The following is an 18635-nucleotide window of genomic DNA, read 5'->3' as shown; positions in this document are numbered from 1 at the left end:
ATGCCCCTGTGGCTGACTATAAAGCCTGAAGCCTAAGAGTTTTTTGGTCGTGGTTCCAAATACACACTTCTGGGGGTTTAGCCTTAGTTTGTATGTCTTAATTCTTCCGAAGAATTTTCTTAAGGCTTCAACATGTCCTTCACATTCTTTTGACTTGACGATCATATTGTCAACATAGACCTCGACCTCTTTGTGCATTAGATCATGTAAGATGGTGGTTGCCGCCCTTTGATAGGTTTCCCCGGCATTCTTAAGTCCAAACCACATTACTTTGTAACAGTATGTTCCCCATTGAGTTATGAAGGATATCTTCTGCATATCTTCGGGTGCCATCTTGATTTGGTTGTACCCTGAGAAACCGTCCATGAAAGATAGAAGGGCGTACTTGGCTGTATTATCTATGAGTATGTCAATATGTGGTAGAGGAAAGTCGTCCTTTGGACTTGCTTTATTCAGGTCCCTAAAGTCTACATACGTTCGGACTCGTCCGTCCTTCTTGGGTACTGGCACAATGTTGGCCAACCATTCAGGGTATTCCGTCACTTCTAAGAATCTTGCTTCGAGTTGTTTGGTGACTTCCTCTTTGATTTTTAAGATCCATTCCGGTCTCATTTGTCTGAGTTTTTGCTTTACTGGTTTCATCCCAGGGTATAAAGGTAGACGGTGTGTGACAATGTTAGTGTCAATTCCAAGCATGTCATCGTATGACCATGCAAGTACTTCCATGAATTCTTTTAAAAATTCAATCAGAGATTGAACCTCTTGTTCATTCAAAGTTGAGCTGATTTTTATTTCTCTTGGCAATTTTGATGATCCTAAATTGATAATTTTAAAGCTCTCAGAAATTGGTTGAGCTTTTTGTTCCTCATTTAGAATTATTTTTAAGAGATCAGATGGAGGATCATTGAACATTTTGTCCTCATCAATATAAGCAAGCAGAGGCACAATGTAATGGGAAGAAAGTAATTCATTGAAATCAAACTCAACGTCTACGTCGGACTCAGATATTGACTCAGAAGAACTAGAGGAAGAACTGGACTCGGACTCAGACTCAGAACTGGAACTAGAAGAGCTGAAATGTAAATTAGGACTAGGATTAGAACTGTCGACGCCTTCGTAGAAGCGGTATTGTGAAAATTGGGTTCAATTGGGTATTACTCCTTTAGCTAGGTAGATCATTGCTTGCGGGTTTGGATTCCAATCTTCAGGGCCGTCTAGCGCTATGATCACTCTTTCGAATAGGTCTTCGAGGTGGAAAGAAACTGCTTCATCTTGCGAGTCTTTGTTGGGGTCCATACGATCTTCTTAAAGGATCTCTAACTAGTTTGCTTGATTTGTGAAGAAGATTTCAAGACCTAGCATTAGTTGCTGAGAAATTTCATTGTACCATGGTTCATTAAATCCACAATAAGGGAGGGTATCCCCTTCTTTGATGAAATATCTATTAAGAGTTATAGGGTAAGATGTAATGGTATTTACCTCAGCTTTTGGGCTCTTTGACTTCTTTACCCTCTTATACTTTTCGGGGTCATCTTTGTAGAGCTTCTTCATATAAGCTTAACTTCTTTTATGCTTCTCTTTCTGGACCCGTTCGAAGAGATCCTCTTTGGTCGGGTTGTAACCTAGACCATAATGTTCTTTGTTGTGCGAGGGTAGTATGAGTTCTGACATTCCTTGGTGAGATTTTCCCAGAGCCATACCCGAAAATATCCCATTTTCTTAAGCATGTTCGGGACAGCTATGTTGTGACTGTTCAGGTGGGTGATCGTGTCGTTAACCGATCAAAAATAAAACCCTAAACTAATCTAGCAAGTAGCAAGTAAGGGGTCGATCTACAGGGAACTAGAAGGCTAAATTACTAAGATGATGAGATGAAAGTAATGAAAATTAAAATGCAATAAATCTGATTTTAAACTAAGAACAAAAGAAACGAATCTAAGCTAACAACGATAAGCAAATATGGGAGAAGACTATCTTTAGGGTTCGAATCCCCAATGGGTTGCTATTCAATTCAGTTGCATGCTTTGGTTTATTATAACCACAGGCCTAATAATACCATAGAATGTAGGGTTCCTCCTAGGTATGGACTATCTTGACGAGTGCTTTCATCCTTAGCTTATAAGGCTTGGCTCACTTAGTTCGTTCAACTACAATGCATCATCGGTACAACCACATACGAACAAAATACTATTGCTTGAATGAAAAATAATGAATCAAAGAAACAGAAATTTTCAACTAAATACATCAATTAAAATCATCCAAATAGGAATGGGGTCTCAACATCAAGCAATCAAGCATACAAACCTAAAGATAGAGGGAACTTAGTCAATCATGGTGGAAGGTGACAAAGGACAGCAATGGTGACATTGATCCATGGCGATGAAGCTGGAATGGTGATCCTCCTCCCCTTGCCGAACCAAAATCCAAAACAAAGAAAATAACAAAAGAAGAAAGTCGAAAACTAGAGAGAAGAAGAAGAGAAGAAGGGGCTGCTGCTATGAGAATACAATCGGAATGGGATAATCCGTGGCTGTTTTATATATCTATTGTTTTTAAATAGAATTTAATAAAATAAAATAATAAAAACCAAGAAAAGAACGTGAAAGATAGAGGATAGGGAGAGACATAGAAGTAGTGAGGGATTTGGGAAATAGGGATAGTGTTTGTAAGGGAGATGGAAGAGAGGTTAGACACGTAGAGGGGGATTAGGGATATGGGAGTTAGGTATTTAGATGAGGGAAGGTGAGGTGGCAGCATATTTAGGAGAGGTAGAAAGGTGAGTGAGAGATTAGGTGGAATTTAAAAATCACACTAAACTAAAGATAAAGGGTACCGAATGGGAATGGGAGAGTAAAAGGGTACCGAATGAGATACGTAACATGAGGAGATAGGGGTTAAGTGGGAGATGGATTAGAAAAAAAATAATAAAAAGATAGAATAGATTTAGGAAAGTAGAAATCGTGTGGGGTTTGAATAAAATAATAAAAAAATTAAATAGTAATAATAATAAAAAGAAGGTGATTGGGAGAAAGAAGAAAAAGAAATAAAATATATAAAACCTATGGAGGAGAGAAAATAAGAGAGGAAATAAAATAAAAAAATTAAATAGAGGAGAGAGAAAATAGGGGAGGAAATTCATCCAACAATGAACGAGGGGCCCACTTGTATTATGCCAGTCAATCTTCCCTGGTTCTAGGCTCGGGCTTGCATTTCAACTCATTTTCTGGCCCATTATTCTTTTCTGGCCCAAAAAGAATAATCACATGAATGGACTCTGAAACCAATGCATACATTTAATGCAACGCATCCATCTTGCTCAGAATTCAGCCCTCTTCGCAACCATGAAAAGAAACTGATCCACTTTACATGTAAATTAGAAGATATGATGCCTGATAGTCCTGAATCGCATAAAATACCCCTGTAACTTGAAAAAGACAGAAAATACCCAAGATAGCTCCATTCTAAGCAGATAAAAATGTAGAATTAAATGGAATAATTTCACACATAAATGTGCTCATGAGTGGGTAAGGGGAAGTTTCTCCCTTAGGGGTTGTGTCGGGTATGTGGCCCACACAATGTCGAATTAAAAACCGGCTAGCTGAGAGTTTGATTCTTTGCTAGCCTCTACATTGGCAAGCATGCTTATTACTTCAGGATCGGCCAAGATGGTGATGACCTTGTCGTTGACTATGAACTTGAGCTTCTGATGGAGAGAGGACGGTACTACCCCGGTTGCATGAAGCCGTGGCCTTCCAAGGAGCATGTTGAAAGATGAAGGGATGTCAATGACTTGGAACTCGACTTGGAACTTATTTGGTCCCATGATAATCTCAGTTTTTAGATTCCCAATGACATTCCTTCAAGTATTGTGGTAGGCTCTCACTCCTTGTGTAGAGGGTTGTAACTTTAATGGGTCGATCCTTATGTGTTGAATAGTTTGTAGTGGGCAGACATTCAGGGTTGAGCCATTGTCCAGTAGGACTTGAGGGATATGACTTCCATTGCAATCAACAGTAACGTAGAGTGCATTTGTATGGCGTGTTCCTTTGGGTGGGAGATCCTTGTCAGAGAACATGACAGTCTTGACTGCATAAAGAGCCCCTATAATGTTGGCTAGCTGGGCTGGTTCAATTTTAATTGGCACATGTACACTAACCAATACTTTTAGCACTGCCTCTCTATGGGTTCGGGAACCGGTTAACAATCCCCAGATTGAGATGTTGGCTTGAGTTTTCTTAAGTTGCTTCAGAACCCCATTTTTTGGTTCAATGGTAGCATGGTTCTGGTTCCGATTTCTTGCCAACTCAGCTGGGTTGTCTATATTGAACCGGGCTGGTATGAAATTCTTCGGTCTAAAATTCTTTCCACTTCTTGTGTTGGCATTGTTACATTCTTCATCAGATGGGAAACAAAGCTTGGAATCGAACTAGGCTAGAAGATGGTCAACACCTTGATCTGACTCATTTGATTTCCCATCACTTATGATGATCATGTTGATCTTGAGTTCATCGATAGTCGGGGTGAGATCTTGAAGCTTATCGCATAGTGCCCATACCATGGCGATTGTTCGGGTTTCTTCATCTAATTCCTTGAGATGATCAAAGATCTCATCTTCATGGCAAGAAAAGAGCACGCTGGTTTGTCTTCTGTAACTCATGTCAAGTTCGCCAAGCATGGGTTGATGGATATACTCGTTGGACCCTTGGATTAGCTCATTGATGGCTTTAATTTGATCTCGAACACTATTCCAAAGGTCAGTGTGTCTGTTCCATAGTCTCTAATTCCGTTAATCCATTCTTCGATTCACATCGTGGAGCTCTTCCATTCGTTCTTTTTGAGCCACAATGATGTTCCAATTCTCTTGAACCAACTCTTCATTTTGATCTCATCGTTCTCTAAGGAATGTTTGCATGCCCTGCCATTGATTGTCCATGTCCCTAGTGTGTCCTCGAATGAATTGGGCCAGATTCTTAAGCTCTCGAGCTATTCCTGGTAGGGATCTTATGTCTTCAACCCGCTCATATTGCCAATACGCTTCGACTATGATGTCCGAACAGGTGTAGGCCTCTTGCAACATGGGACAAGTCGGCTTCCTTTATGATGTGGTAAGTCCTTTCTAAGATGTTGTATAGATTCTCATCTTGTTCCTGATGGTCATGCCCAAGTGCTCTTTTGTTAGGTCTCGACTTCTCCGCTATGATCTTCCCAGTAGTTCATATAGGTGCTATTGCCGTTTCATTCCATATTCAAATAGCAGAGACTCACGAAGTGAACCTGACACCTTTCTACCTTTCTTTTATCTGGAAGTCCGGTAAAAAAAACTTAGGAACAACGTGCACAAACACTGAATGTCTCAGTGGTGGTTCTTTGTTTGGTACTTTAACTAAATGGGGAATACCTCCTTTAATGGGGAACCTTTTTATTTAGGTAGGGCCCCTCATTTCACAGAGTTTAGTATGGAATCGGCAACTATATATCGCCCATCCAAAGTTGCCAATTCTTGATTGTATGTCTCAATTGTTGGACGGTTGTAGCAAGCCTGTCCCTTTCTTGGGTATGATCACGTGATAGATTAACTTCAATCAGGCCAGAGGGTGGATCACGAGGTGGGTCATAAAAGTGCTTGTCAGTAGTAACATCAACATAATAGCCTTCTTGATCTTCTTCATTTAGGCACCTCTTGGGTATTGACTCGTCAGGAATTTCTTCCTCTTGATTGAATGTTCTTCATCAAAATCTTGAGAATCCTCATCACTGTCAATCCCTATGTTTATCATGAGGACAGCATCACGCAGAGCTTCCGCTAGAATAAGGGCAGTCAGAGCTTGGACCAATTCTTCAATCCATTCTGTAGCAGGAGGATCAGGTTGGTTTTCAACCGGTGTGATCAAAGCTTGCAAATTAATGGGTCGGTCCTCCTCTTCAAGATTGTTAATGGACTTAGAATTCCCATCGTGTGATGGAAGAGGGTTGTTTTGAACATTGGGTTGGTTTGATTGAACCACAAACTTCCCTTCATCAAGCAGATCTTGGACTGCATGCTTCAGTTGGTAACACTCACTAGTCGAATGCCCATTTTGTTTATGGTACTCACAAAAGAGATTGGGTTTGTACCATTTGGGTAATGGGTTTGACAAGTTAGTCGGCTGGATCTTGGTTAGGAGTCCTTTTTGGATCAACTTCTTGAGGACTAGGGTCAATGGCATGCCTACATCCGTAAAGTCTTCTTTGTTTGTTTGCCCCTGTCCTTGGGGCATTGTTATCAATCATAAGTGGGGTCTCTATGGTCGATGCTACCACATTTACCTCGGTGTTCTTATTTGGAAATGTCTTTTTACCTACTCTAGTTCACTGATTGTTCAAAGTTATGCCTTGTTTGGGATTCCCTTGGATCAAGTAGGGGGGATTCAAGGCATCTTCAACTCGCTGACCCGCTTTAAACAAAGCCTCGAATGTGGTCAAGGGTTGAGCAAATAGATGAGTCTTATAAGACATCTGGAGATTCTTGATGATCATCTTAACCTGTTCCTTCTCTATGGTCCAATCCCACATCAGTGCAGCCTTGGACCTGAACCTCATCAAGTATTGGGTGAATCCCTCATTAGTTTCTTGCTTAGTAGTTTCCAAATCTTGATGGGTCAATTCCATTTCAGTATTGTAAGAGTATTGATTCTTGAAAGCCTTCACTAAGTCATCCCAAGTATGGGTTTAGGAGGAATCTAGGGACATAAGCCATCTCAAAGCGGGCCCGGTCAAAGACATCTAGAATGCTTGGCCCATTTACTGTTCAAAAAAGTTTTGGATTCTCATCTGGCCGATGTATACCTTGAGGTGGGTTCATGGGTCTCCAGTTCCATCAAATTTCTTGGATTTCCGCTTAAAACCCTCGAATAAACTTGCTTCAGGGAAGAAATAAAGTCCCTCAGAATCGATCATTTAATCCTCAACCACTTTCACGTTCTTCATGGCATGTTCTAACTTCTCAACCTTTTGTCTCAAGAGTCGGGTCTCGATTGTCTCAACGGATGGTTGAGGTCTAGAAGTAATGACCTCGTCCTCCCGAGCTAAGTCAGAGTTCAAAGAAGATCCTCTAAAAAGTCATGGTCGATTCTGGTCAGTACTGTCTTGTGGAACCGATGTAGCCGGATTCGGTGTAAACTTGGTCATTGTAGCTATCAGTTGTTGCATCTGGGCCTTCAGCTCATCTAGGTCAGTGCGAAGAGCCTCCATGTCGGCCATTGGTGATTCAGGTGAACTTGAAGTACGAACTAATCTCCCTCCGATCCTAGTCCAACTAGTAGTAGAACAAGTATCTTGTCGCCCCGAAGTAATGATTCCTAATAAAAGTAGGGTCACGATTAGACCAACAGATAGGTGAGGAAAGGACTAGTCCTATGGTGAACCTCGTACTCCTAGTATGTCACCCTAGGGAGGATATGCTATGCAACATGATGCGCAAACAAGTTTATAACAAGCACACCAATCCTAAATAAGGGTTAGTAAGTGTAGGCGCTAAGTTGATCAAGTTCTAAGTTGGTCCAAATGTTCAAGGGTCATCGTATGGCGAAGTAAGCCCAAGACAAGATCTTGATTGCTCAGGCCAGTTAAGAGCAAGGTCAACAAAGTGCCAGTTCGATTCTCAAACAATATTACAGTTAGTGTGTCGTGACCTAAACATTGGGTTCTAAATCCCTACATGATGCATACTGGTTAATTGATAATAGGACTGAAAAAGGGTTCCCTTAGCAAGGTGCTCCTACATACCTCTCACCACTCCTATGAGTAACATGATTAAATGGTTCGACAGTGCAAGCCTCTTTGATATACCAAATGGTACGGTGCTAAGAGTTGTAGTTTCACTAAGGGTAATCCGCGTGTCTACACACCGGGCCCAGGGTTACGCTACGAGGTGTAAATAATAGGGTTGAACTTTGCAGTAGATGACCAATGGTGTGTGATAGTGAATGCAAATATGATGCGAAGTTAGTGCATAGAAGTTAGCATCCAAAAGCATACAGTAAAGAAAAAACATGTTATTACAGTACAACATATATGCCAAACACATCAAAAGTTTGACCTATTTTACACAAGTAAAAGAATAGTCCCCAGTGGAGTCGCCACTGTGAGGACAAAAGACAATGGTGGGGGATCGCCACGTGTCCTCCACCTTATCCCTCTTTTAGGGGGAAGGAGAGAGAGGTGAAAAATGTAATGTATTGGAGTCGCCACCTAGAGGAGGGTATAGGACCCGAAAATGTAATGTAATGACTCTCATATAATGCCCTTCTGGGGACAGATGGTATGTTGGTCTGGGTACGGGTCAAGTTACGATCCAAGGAACATATTAGACACCCTTGTCTGCCCGGGCTTGCCGGTTTCTCTATTGCTAGGCATAATGGAATGATAACATGCTTTTGAGAATAAAGTAAAACGAGAGAAATGTAAAGAAGTAAAGTACAAAGGAGAGTAAGATGCACATACCTGGAGGTTCGGCTGCAGAACAAAGGTTAGTATACTGGAATGTAAAGTAAAGGATTCAAAACCTATGGACCTAAGCATGTTGGACTCTAGGTTAAACATGGAGATGCAAGAAATACAATAGAAGAGAGATTAGAACTCAAAATAAAGACATAATACAATACAAAACACATGGGTAAAGAACCACAAGGAATCATGAAGATGTATACATGGAAGCATGAAGATCGTGAATGAAGCAAGAAAGAAATGTATGGGTACATGGGAGAAGATGCTTGAGAAAGCATGAGATTTATACTATGGGGATGGGGATCATGTAAGGATGCATGCAAGCGAGAAGAATACATTGTGAGAAAAAAAAAGATGGGTGAGAGTGATCACCATTTAGAGAGATGGGATCACTCACTTTCGAAGATGCAAAACGAAGTAAAGTGAAAACCATGTAAATACAAGTAAAAGGAAAAGAGGGAGGCCTACCTAATAAGAGGAGACTAAAACAAAGATGTGGAAATTTCCCTTTCGTAACTCAGGAGATTTGTACGGGGAGCAAGTATCACCGCTTGTAAAGCTTCTCTTGTCTCTTGTACTCAAGCACTTTGTTGTCAAGCCGTGATTTTTGGATTGGTGTCTTCAAGTAGGGTGATGGTGTTCAAGAAATGGGGAGGCAATAGGCTAAAGCCAAGTGAGGGCCAAAGGCTAAGGACTCAAGTCAAGAGGATGGGGAGCTGAATTAGGGCAAGCAAGCACCAAAGAAGTCTTGTGTATAATTTGGCAAAGCTCATCTGAAGTCCATGTAACTAGCATCTAAGGACTATGTAACCCTCCTCAACGTGAGAGGGGGTGTATTCATAGGTGTAGAGGGGTGTGTGCACTCCCAAATTCGTGTAGGTATGGAGGAGTTAATTCGGGTCATCCGACGGAGGTGTCTTTGCATCGACGGTGGGTGTAAAGTCAAGGTAAGGACCAATGGGGGAGAGGCATGTGTTTAGTTACCTATGGGGGTGCTTCTTGGGGCCTAAGGGAGCCAAGATTGGGAGCCAAGATTGAGATACAAAGTGCCAAAAATAAGCTAGAATGTGAAAGGTATTGTAATTGGAGCAAAATATGGAAGGTTTGGACTTCTCGGATTTGTTGTTATTCGACATTGAAAGTGCCTGATTCGACATCGAAGTGGGGTACACTTGACATCGAGTGGCTGTCGATGAATAGGACTCAACATCGAGGGAAATGGATCGGCTGTTGAGTACCTTCAATTGAATGTCGAAGTGGGTTAGACAGTAGAAATGCACTGTTCGATAATAAGGATATGGCTCAATGTTGATGGAAGGTGGGTTCAGTGTCGACTCGGGGCCTTTGAGTATCGATCCAGGTTCCAGTATCGATGGGAAGGAAATGGATGGTTTGGGCCAGGTTTTGAGCTGGGCTAGGCTGGTTCTAAGGGGTTTGGGTCAGGGCTAGCCTTTCCAGGGGTTCTTGGAGGGCTTGGAGGCTATAGTTCGGGCTTCGATAAGGGGAATGGTGATTGGTAAATGGATTCGGGCAGTGCACACTGACGCTACATTCACAGATCCATCAGCTCTAAGCCTTGGAGGGTGCTCATCATCGTTACAAGAAACCTCCGGGGGAAAGACAAAATGAGGTGTCTACATCATCTTTGGGGCTGACCTTATTCAGGTTGCGGAAATCCACCCACGTCCTGACCTTACCATATTTTTTAGGAACTGGAACAATATTGGATAGCTATTGAGTGTATTGAGTCACTTGTAGGAATCCGGCATTCCATTGTTTAATGACTTCCTCGTTGATCTTCTCGCTCCACTCTAGTCGCATTCGCCTGGGCTTCTGCTTGACAGGGTGGGCATCTGGGTATGTAGGTAATCTGTGTTGCATAATTTTGGGATCAATACCAGACATATCCTCATAATACCAGGAGAAGACTCCCTCGAATTCCTTTAGGAGAGAGGTCAATTGGCATATTTCACCTTTATTGAGAGAAGAACCAATTTTGATCAATTGAGGACATTGGTCAGTTCCCAGATTTATAAAATAAGTGTCCTCTCGGATAGGCTGAGCTCTTCTTTGTTCCAATTTTTCTAACAAATGGTGATGTTCTATGGCGTCATCATTGTCAGAAGAATAAGAAGGAGAAGAAGAAGAAGATGGAGCATACTCGGAATTGGCAATTTCATTCATGATAATAGAAGGAGTACAAACTGACTCGACAGACTGGAAGTTACTAACTTCCTTTTGGAAAGTACTAGTAGACTTAGAAATGGACTTGAACAGGCTACATCAGAGCTGGCTACAACTTTAGACTCTATGATGTGGAAATCTTTCACAACCCTTGTCCAGTTTCCTACGGATCCTTGAAGAGGTTGTATCAACAGTTGAGGTGTTTGTCCTTCCTCTTCCCCGGTAATCATTGTTATGTCGAACAGCCCATTCATTTCTTGATCTTCCTCTATTCTTTACTCATCTTGGCTTGTTCCAACTCCATGGTCACCCAATCTACTTCATTTTTCAAGAATATCTCAAATCTAGGTTGGAAATTTTTCTGCTCCTAATCAAACCAAGGCTCGACATTCCTGCAGTATGAGAAATCTTCTCCTTCCTTCATGAAATATCCATTCAATGTTTTGAGATAAGGAGACCCTTCTACTTTATGGTTCTTGATGTTGTTCCTTCCTATTAAGGGGCTCTTCTCTTTGTTGGGACAAACCCTAAACCATGGCGGTTGGCATTGGCTTGTATCTCTGGGAATTATGGTACCCTTTGTTGGTTCTTTCCTAATCCCAAACCTGGAAAGTATTTCATTCCCTTCATCATTTTTATTGAAGCCTTTCTCCACATGGTCGGGAATTTTGCCAGAGTGGGCTCTTTTTCTTCAAAAGAGGTTGCATAGATGTTTCCGATTTCAAACCCTCCCAACTGCACTTCTGGTGAGGATGAACCTTCCACTTCTATGTTCGCAAGTGTGTGTACCATTTTTGGATCCCCAAAAATGGTAATCACTTTTTGCTTATGTATGAACTTCACTTTTTGATGGAGGCTGGACGCTAAAACACCTGTGGAATGCAGCCATGGCCTTCTGAGTAGCATGTTGAAGGATGCTTGGATATCAATGACTTAAAAATCAACGGTGAACCAGGCTGGTCCAACCTTGACATCCATGGTGAGGATCCCAATTACCACCCTTCGGGTATTATCATATTCTCTGATGGTTTGATTTATGGGCCTCATCTTGTTAAGAGGCAAATCGATGCATTTCATAGCCTTCAATGGCATGACATTAAGTGTTGAGCCATTATCAATCAATACTTGAGGAACTTCATTCTTGTTGCATTCCACGGTGATGTAGAGGGCTCTGTTATGACCTTTTCCTCCAGGTAGTAGATCTTCATCTGAGAAGAGCAATGACTGGATTGTATAGGTGGCTCCTACTTTATGAGATAATTCTTATGGTCCCATTTCGATGAGTACTTGTACTTTGGCAAGAGCTTTCAAGACCGCTTCTCGGTGGGTTGGCGAAGCCAACACTAACCCCCAAATTGAAATGTTAGCTTGTGCCTTCTTCAATTGATTCAACACTTGATTCTCAGGTTCATTGCTTGGCTTTGGCTGAACGAATTGATGCTTCTCCATAGTCAGACCTTTGTTCTTGAAGTTCTAACCACTTTTGGTTTCCATCACCTCAGATTTCTCTCTTTTGATGATTAATTCAACTGGGCAAAGGTTGTCTTCTTCTACATCAATGTCTGTGATGATGATGGTTCCTACAGTGGGACTCCTCTTCTTTGACTCTTGTCTTGCAACTTTCTTCTTGATTTTGGCTTCCATGATTATGATGGATTTCTGAACTTGGTTTAAGATCTTTGCTAAAGACTTGTTTTTTGGTGATCTGTTCATCAGGTGAAATTGTTCAGGGTCCCTAGAATTCTCATGGATCAACTGATGTAGCCTTTGAAAGATTTCCATGGCCGCTTGATACATTTCTCTTGCTTCTGCTAAAGACTTGTAAAAGTGATAGTCCTCTTCACCTTCTTGGGAACCAGAGCTTTTGGAGTTGGATTCCGACCTTTCCTTAGAACTAGAAATGACCGGATGGATGTTTCCTGTGGGATCATTGAACTGGCTTTCTCCATTAACATTGTTGAGGATAAATCATCATGTGCTTATGCCCATTCATGGTATTCTTCACTACCACAGTCAGGGGAAGAAGGAGGAGTTCCGCATAAATCTGGGCCAAAGCAAGTGTCAATTTATAGAATTCTCCAGGTGACATATAGCCTGAGGCAGAACTCATTGTTCTCTGACTGGTTCCAGTTGTTGAAGTTCCTCTTGATATTTGTCATCTGAGGCTACAACCTTCATGAGCATCGCTTGGATCTTATCAATGTTTCTGTGGATCTTGTTTACTTGAAACGGCAGATCCCAAGGTGTCTGCCCGCAGATATTCTTGTATTTGTCAAGAGGGGTTATTGGTTGATAGTTCTCTTCTGATTCTTCATCACCTTCACTCTGTTCTTCTTCAATAGACTCTTCTTCTTCTGTGGAATCTCCTTCGCCTTGTTCTTCTCCTTCATCGGAGTCCCTTGGTTCAAATTCTTCCCCACTCTCATCTTCTTCACATGAGTCTCCTTCACTCGAACCTTCATCATCAACATCCATGGGTCAGATGTTGTCCGTTAGGTCAAAGTAAGGATCTCCCTTGTTGATGTTGTTGATCCATGTTTCCCATTCTTCCATCCTTCTTGGGGGTCCTGAATAGGCATGAGTGTCTGAATAGAGCATAAGATCTTGAGGGGGAACTCGAAACAAGTCTCGTTCCAAGGCATTGGCAAACCAAATCATGTTTCTCAATTCATGAAGTGTCCAGAGAAGTAAATCATCATCTTCATCAAGCATTACCAGCTGCTTGCACTGTGCCACAAAATTGATGCATATCAGATCTGGAAATTGGGAAGTGGCTTTGTAAAGAATTTCTTAGGTCGTGTTTGGTTGCGTGCTTCCACAAAAAGTAATTCCGTGGAATCGTGATTTTCATTTTTTTATACCGTTTGATTGCTAAATGCATCGATCCTTGGCAGAAGCAAGATTCCAACATTTGCACTAAATGTGGATCCTCTCCTGGGTCCACCTCTCAAGGTTAATCCACGATAGAAGCTAGATTCTGAGTCCATAATATAAATAGGGTGTTTCAATGCTAAAGCCAAAATATTCAGATAACAGAATCTCACGTTGAGAAGGTCGAACGAAGGAGGAAGTCGTCTCTGCGAGAAAAGGGCTCCATTCCAAGATCTGTTGCCAAGATTCACTCCAAGATCTGCTGACAACGTTCTCCAATGATTCTATTCAACGAATCTTCTATCAGTCCCTTCGAATCGATTACGATTCATCACCTTCTTTGGAACTTCAATCGATTCCTCTCCAACAACAACCTTTGGCGATTGCTACTTTGATTGGTACACTGAATCTCTATCTCTCTCTCTCTCTCACACACACACACACACTCTCTCTCTCTCTCTCTTTCTCGTTCTCAGAATGTTTACCCTATGCTAGGGTTTCCCACTGAAAACCCTAGAATCTCCTTAGTCTTCCATTGTGCTGCATTAGCTCTGAATATCCCAATCTGGGTTCGTGTTTCTTCCATATAGGTATTAATTAGTTTGTGCATTAGACTTGTATTGCGAATTTGTGATAGCTAGCTATGTACAGTGTCAGTCCTGCTTTGTTCTATCCTTTGAATGGGTTTCGTTCCGCTACCAGTGGATTTTATGTGTCTCTTCAATTATTTAGAGAAAATTACACTGTCATCCCTGAGGTTTGTATGAAATATAGAACGATCACCTGTGTTTTTAAATTATACAGCCACAACCTCTGAGGTTTGATTAGTTGTTACAACAACCCCAGTCTATTATATCATTTCCGTTAAGTGGTACTGTGTTGGTAATTCATAATTTAAAATGACTAATATACCCCTAATTCTCAATTTTTTTTCTTTTTACTAATTTTACCCTTGAGACAAACTTAATGGGACCCACCATCCCTCCTCCTTCTTCTTCTTCTTCTTCTCTTCTCCAACCCCACTGGCCCCACCACTTGCTGCAACCCAGTCCCACCCGCCCTACCCCCCTGCAACATAATAACACCACACCCCACCCTCCCTGATGATCTCTACTATTGGTAGCAGAAGACTCAAAGTCTCTGTGAAAGTGATAACCCATTATTCAAATTAAACGTTAATACAGGGGACCAGTGAAAGAATGGAAACTTGAAAGGCCATGTCCGTCAGTCGGATTCCACCGTGAATGTACGGCTTCCAGTCGCCACAGCCTTGTGAAGATCATCCATTCCGACTCTGGAACATGTGAACATGAATCTCTGCATCCAGTTCCCTTCATTTGCCATGGGATTCACTCCATATCCCCATTGGCAGATCCCTTCCTTCAATTCGCAGAAGAATATTTGCTCTGGATTTCGAGGATCGCAGATGTAGATGGAACCACCTTCCGTCGACGCACACATGGTCGAGAGTGGCGAGTTTCCGTTCCTCATCTTCTCCACCATCTCCGGCGGCATTCCCCGATTGCCCTACACTCGTTCGTGTCATGATCCACTTCCCAGAGCCCCAGTCCGTGCAAGTCCTCAGGTTCCCCCGTTAGCCCCACCAGAACCAGCCGGTCATCGACGAATCCGATGGTGGAGTGAGTCACAGCCACAGGTGGATTAATCTTACTGGGATTCGAGATCTACAGGTTCAGATTAAAGGTCTCTCCCCATGTCTTGGTTTCAGCATCGAAGGAGCAGATCAGACTGGAACGCTTCTCCAGCAGGTAGAGGTTGCGGTCGGTGGCAATAGTGGAGATCCAAGTGCTGGTGGCGGAGTCCTTGAACTACGACGGCATGGACAAACACGTGTCCCATCTCCCGGAGTCGATGTCGTACATTTCAACGGCGAGTGGGTCATCAATGAAGTCGCAGGTGCCACCGGCGACAAGGACACGGGAGTCAAGGCGTGCGACGATGGGGTTCTCGCACCACAAAAGTGGTGCTTTCACATGGTGCCAATTCAAGTGGAAGGGATTGAAGGAGAAAGAGAATCTGGTGGAGTGGGACGAAGGTTGCAGCGGTGGTGGTTGAAGAAGAAGAAGAAAGAAGAAGAAGAAGAAATAGTGGTGGGTCCTGCTTTTTTATGTTAGAAAATCAAAAAATTAGAATAGAGTTATTTTAATTGAAAGGCAAAATAGGTATTTAAAATGTATTATTTAACATCGGGGCATTTACCGTCCACTCAGGGGTCTGATTGTATATTTAAGAAACATAGGCGATTATTCTGTATTTTATATATACCTCAGGGGGTGACACTGTAATTTTCTCTTTTTTTCATTTATAGGAAAGTAATCTGGATTTATGATAGAAATTATTCTTTTTGGTGGAATTTTGATAGATTTTTGCTAGGGTTTTGTTGCTTAGGTTTTGATATGTTCTGTCCCTAGAAGTTGTAATGCGTACATTCTTCTGTGTTAGTCAGTTTAGTCAGTTGTTTCTTCTTTTTTTTTTCTAGAAATTTGTAGAGACATTATGTGCTGCTTTCTTGAGACGAAATTACAAAAGACATTGTTGCTTATTTGGATAGTAACATAAGCTAATGCAATATAAAAAACTGACATGATCTGTATTTTTGGTTGCTTTGATATAAATGACATGATTGAATTTTATTCAGTTCCAGGAAGGATAAAAAGGATAAGTTTTCTGTCATGCATGCCTTGACCCAAACTCTTTTACAATATGCTCATATTTTTCAGCCATTATCAGTGATTTTCCAATTTTTTTTTCTAGTTATTGTTTAGGTAACTTCTTGGACTTTTAAAACAGTTTTAATAATGGGTTAGTGTTATCTTGTTCTTGATTGATAGCTTTCCGTTTTCTTGATAGAAAGATTAAATATTTTAAATGGTTAGAGACAAAATCCCTTTAGCATTAGTATGTTTTGATGAAATCATAATTCCTCTTTTTTTAAATGTAGATAGACGTATAAATATTGACCATGATGAGGGTGATGAGAGTCTCGAGATGACAATTATCTTAGCAGCTATAGCTGTTGTCATAGCAGTGGAGCGGTATAAAAAATTGTTCCTTGGTAAAGGGCCTTACCGTAGTGAAACCCTCTGTGGCACTGTTGAGACAATTAATTATAGGTGGTACCAAGAAGCCATGTCGAGATATGTTGAGACTAAGCAAGAGAGCCTTCTTTAGCTTAAGTCGTTTGATGCGAGAGAGGGGGCTTCAGTATGATGGCAAAACAGTGCAAGTTGAGGAGCAACGGGTGATATTTCTACACACGATAGCCCATAATGTTAAGAACCGAGTTATGGTTCTTAGACATGGCCACTGTGGTGAGACCATAAGTCGGTATTTTAACATAGTATTGGATGCAATAATAAAACTGTATCCAGTATTATTGAAGCCCCCAAGTACCACAACGCCTCAGTGTATCTCAAAAGACCGCAAAAGGTTCTACCCATACTTCAAGGATTGCATTGGAGATATCGATGGTTCGCATATCCCAGCATGGGTTACGGCTGACAAACATCGGAGATTTCGTGATAGGAAGGGTGATATATCTCATAATATCTTAGCTGCTTGCGATTTTGACATGAAGTTTACATACATACTTTCTAGCTGGGAAGGATCGGCATCAGATGCTCCAATCTTAGATGATGCCATTCATAGGGAAGGAGGAGGAAAACTAGTGGTACCCCGAGGTAAATTTTATCTTGTCGATGTTGGATTTGCCAACCAGAGTGGGTTCTTGCGACCATATCGCAATGTTAGGTATCATCTGAAAGAGTGGAACAATTCCAATTTGAGGCCAACTGATAAAAAAGAGTTGTTTAACTTGCGACATTCTAGTCTGTGCAATGTAATTGAACGGTCGTTTTCTCACTTGAAGTCAAGATTCAAGATATTGAAAACTCACGCAGAATACCCTTTTGATACGCAAGCCAACATTGTGCTAGCATGTGCTATTTTACACAATCATATTCTTACACAAAATAGTTTTGAGAAAAGACTTTTTTTGTGTAAGAGGGTGCAGCTGCAGGACCCAGTTCAAGTGCCCAACCCAATCAGAGATGCGAAGCAGATGTGGAAGATAATGATTCTGACATTGATGATGAGAGTATGGGTAATGTTGATTGTAACCAGTTCCGAGAGCAGCAAGCTGACAACATGTGAGATGATTATTTGGCAAGAGTTGATGATTTGTCCGATGATTCTATTGATGATGATGATGATGATGATATGTCTGATGAAGAGTAATGTATTTTATCTATGTTTGAAATTGTTATGGTACACTGATTTTTTTTTTGAGTTATGTAATATGAATTTGTGCTATCCATCTGTTTGGATAGTTGGCAGTTTACTGGCTATGTTACCCATGTTTTTTTGTGTGACTAGCTATGATTGCATCATTGTCCTTTGAAATTATGTTAACCATGTTATTTTGTTTGACTATTTATGACTATCTATGATTGCATCATTTAAATTTGAATTAAATTTGTGTTAATCTAATGGATATCAAGTAGAAATTATGGATACACAAGCTAATTCCCAGCCGAAGGCTGCCACCTGGTCCAGTGAAGTGTCTCATTTCCTGTTGGAGCGTCTTTTGACACAAAAGCGAAGTGGGAGGTGTGGAGACAATGGACTGCGAAAGGAGCAGTGGCAATCAATCTCAAAGGACATTAAGGAGCGAGATATCAACTGATATATGAATGGGAACAATGTCGTAACCATTTCAGGATATGGAAGGCATGGCTGAAATCGTTGGGTGACCTCCAAAAATTAAGTGGGATGGACTGGAATGGAATGGAATGGAAATGAGATTCGATGGACCCCGACATATTTGGAATGAATTTAAGGTAATATTTTAACAACTATGTGTTGATTTCATTATGTATATGAATTAAATCTAACCTGTTTGAGTTCAATTGACAGTAAAAGGAACAAAGATTTTGGAAAGAGCATCGAGTGCTTCCCCTCCACTTGGAAACTACAAATTGGTTGGAAAATGAAATAGCAACGGGTCTTGATGCAATCAAGACACCCAACTGATGTAGTCAATGATGATGATGAAGCCAATTATGTGCCAGTTGATG

At 41.3% G+C, this 18635-nt stretch overlaps 1 protein-coding gene and 1 long non-coding RNA gene across 2 annotated transcripts; one reads left to right on the top strand and one right to left on the bottom strand.

Annotated features, from left to right (window-relative positions):
• Positions 1–1051: 1051 nt before the first annotated feature.
• Positions 1052–15306, bottom strand: LOC122659884. Its single transcript, XR_006332573.1, has 3 exons — positions 15229–15306; positions 10169–10171; positions 1052–1063 (listed from the first exon to the last, which is right to left on the bottom strand). It is a non-coding gene; the product is annotated as an uncharacterized LOC122659884 (long non-coding RNA).
• Positions 15307–16744: 1438 nt separating this feature from the next.
• On the top strand, positions 16745–17712 carry LOC122659544. The gene is made up of 2 exons (XM_043854647.1): positions 16745–17398; positions 17566–17712. Exons 1-2 carry the CDS (start codon positions 16745–16747, stop codon positions 17710–17712), a joined length of 801 nt encoding a protein of 266 aa, XP_043710582.1.
• The last annotated feature ends 923 nt before the right edge of the window (positions 17713–18635 follow it).

This window comes from Telopea speciosissima, chromosome 4, assembly GCF_018873765.1.
Source record: "Telopea speciosissima isolate NSW1024214 ecotype Mountain lineage chromosome 4, Tspe_v1, whole genome shotgun sequence".
NCBI lineage: Eukaryota > Viridiplantae > Streptophyta > Magnoliopsida > Proteales > Proteaceae > Telopea > Telopea speciosissima.
Note: the sequence above shows the minus strand (reverse complement) of the source record. Positions and strands in the feature narration are given on the sequence as shown.

Bases quoted from the DNA above. Each gene is read 5' to 3' on its own strand.
- LOC122659544 (XM_043854647.1), top strand. From the start codon at position 16,745: ATGCGAGAGAGGGGGCTTCAGTATGATGGCAAAACAGTGCAAGTTGAG. The intron at 17,399-17,565 runs GTAATTGAACGG...TTTGTGTAAGAG, and splicing joins GACATTCTAGTCTGTGCAAT to GGTGCAGCTGCAGGACCCAG.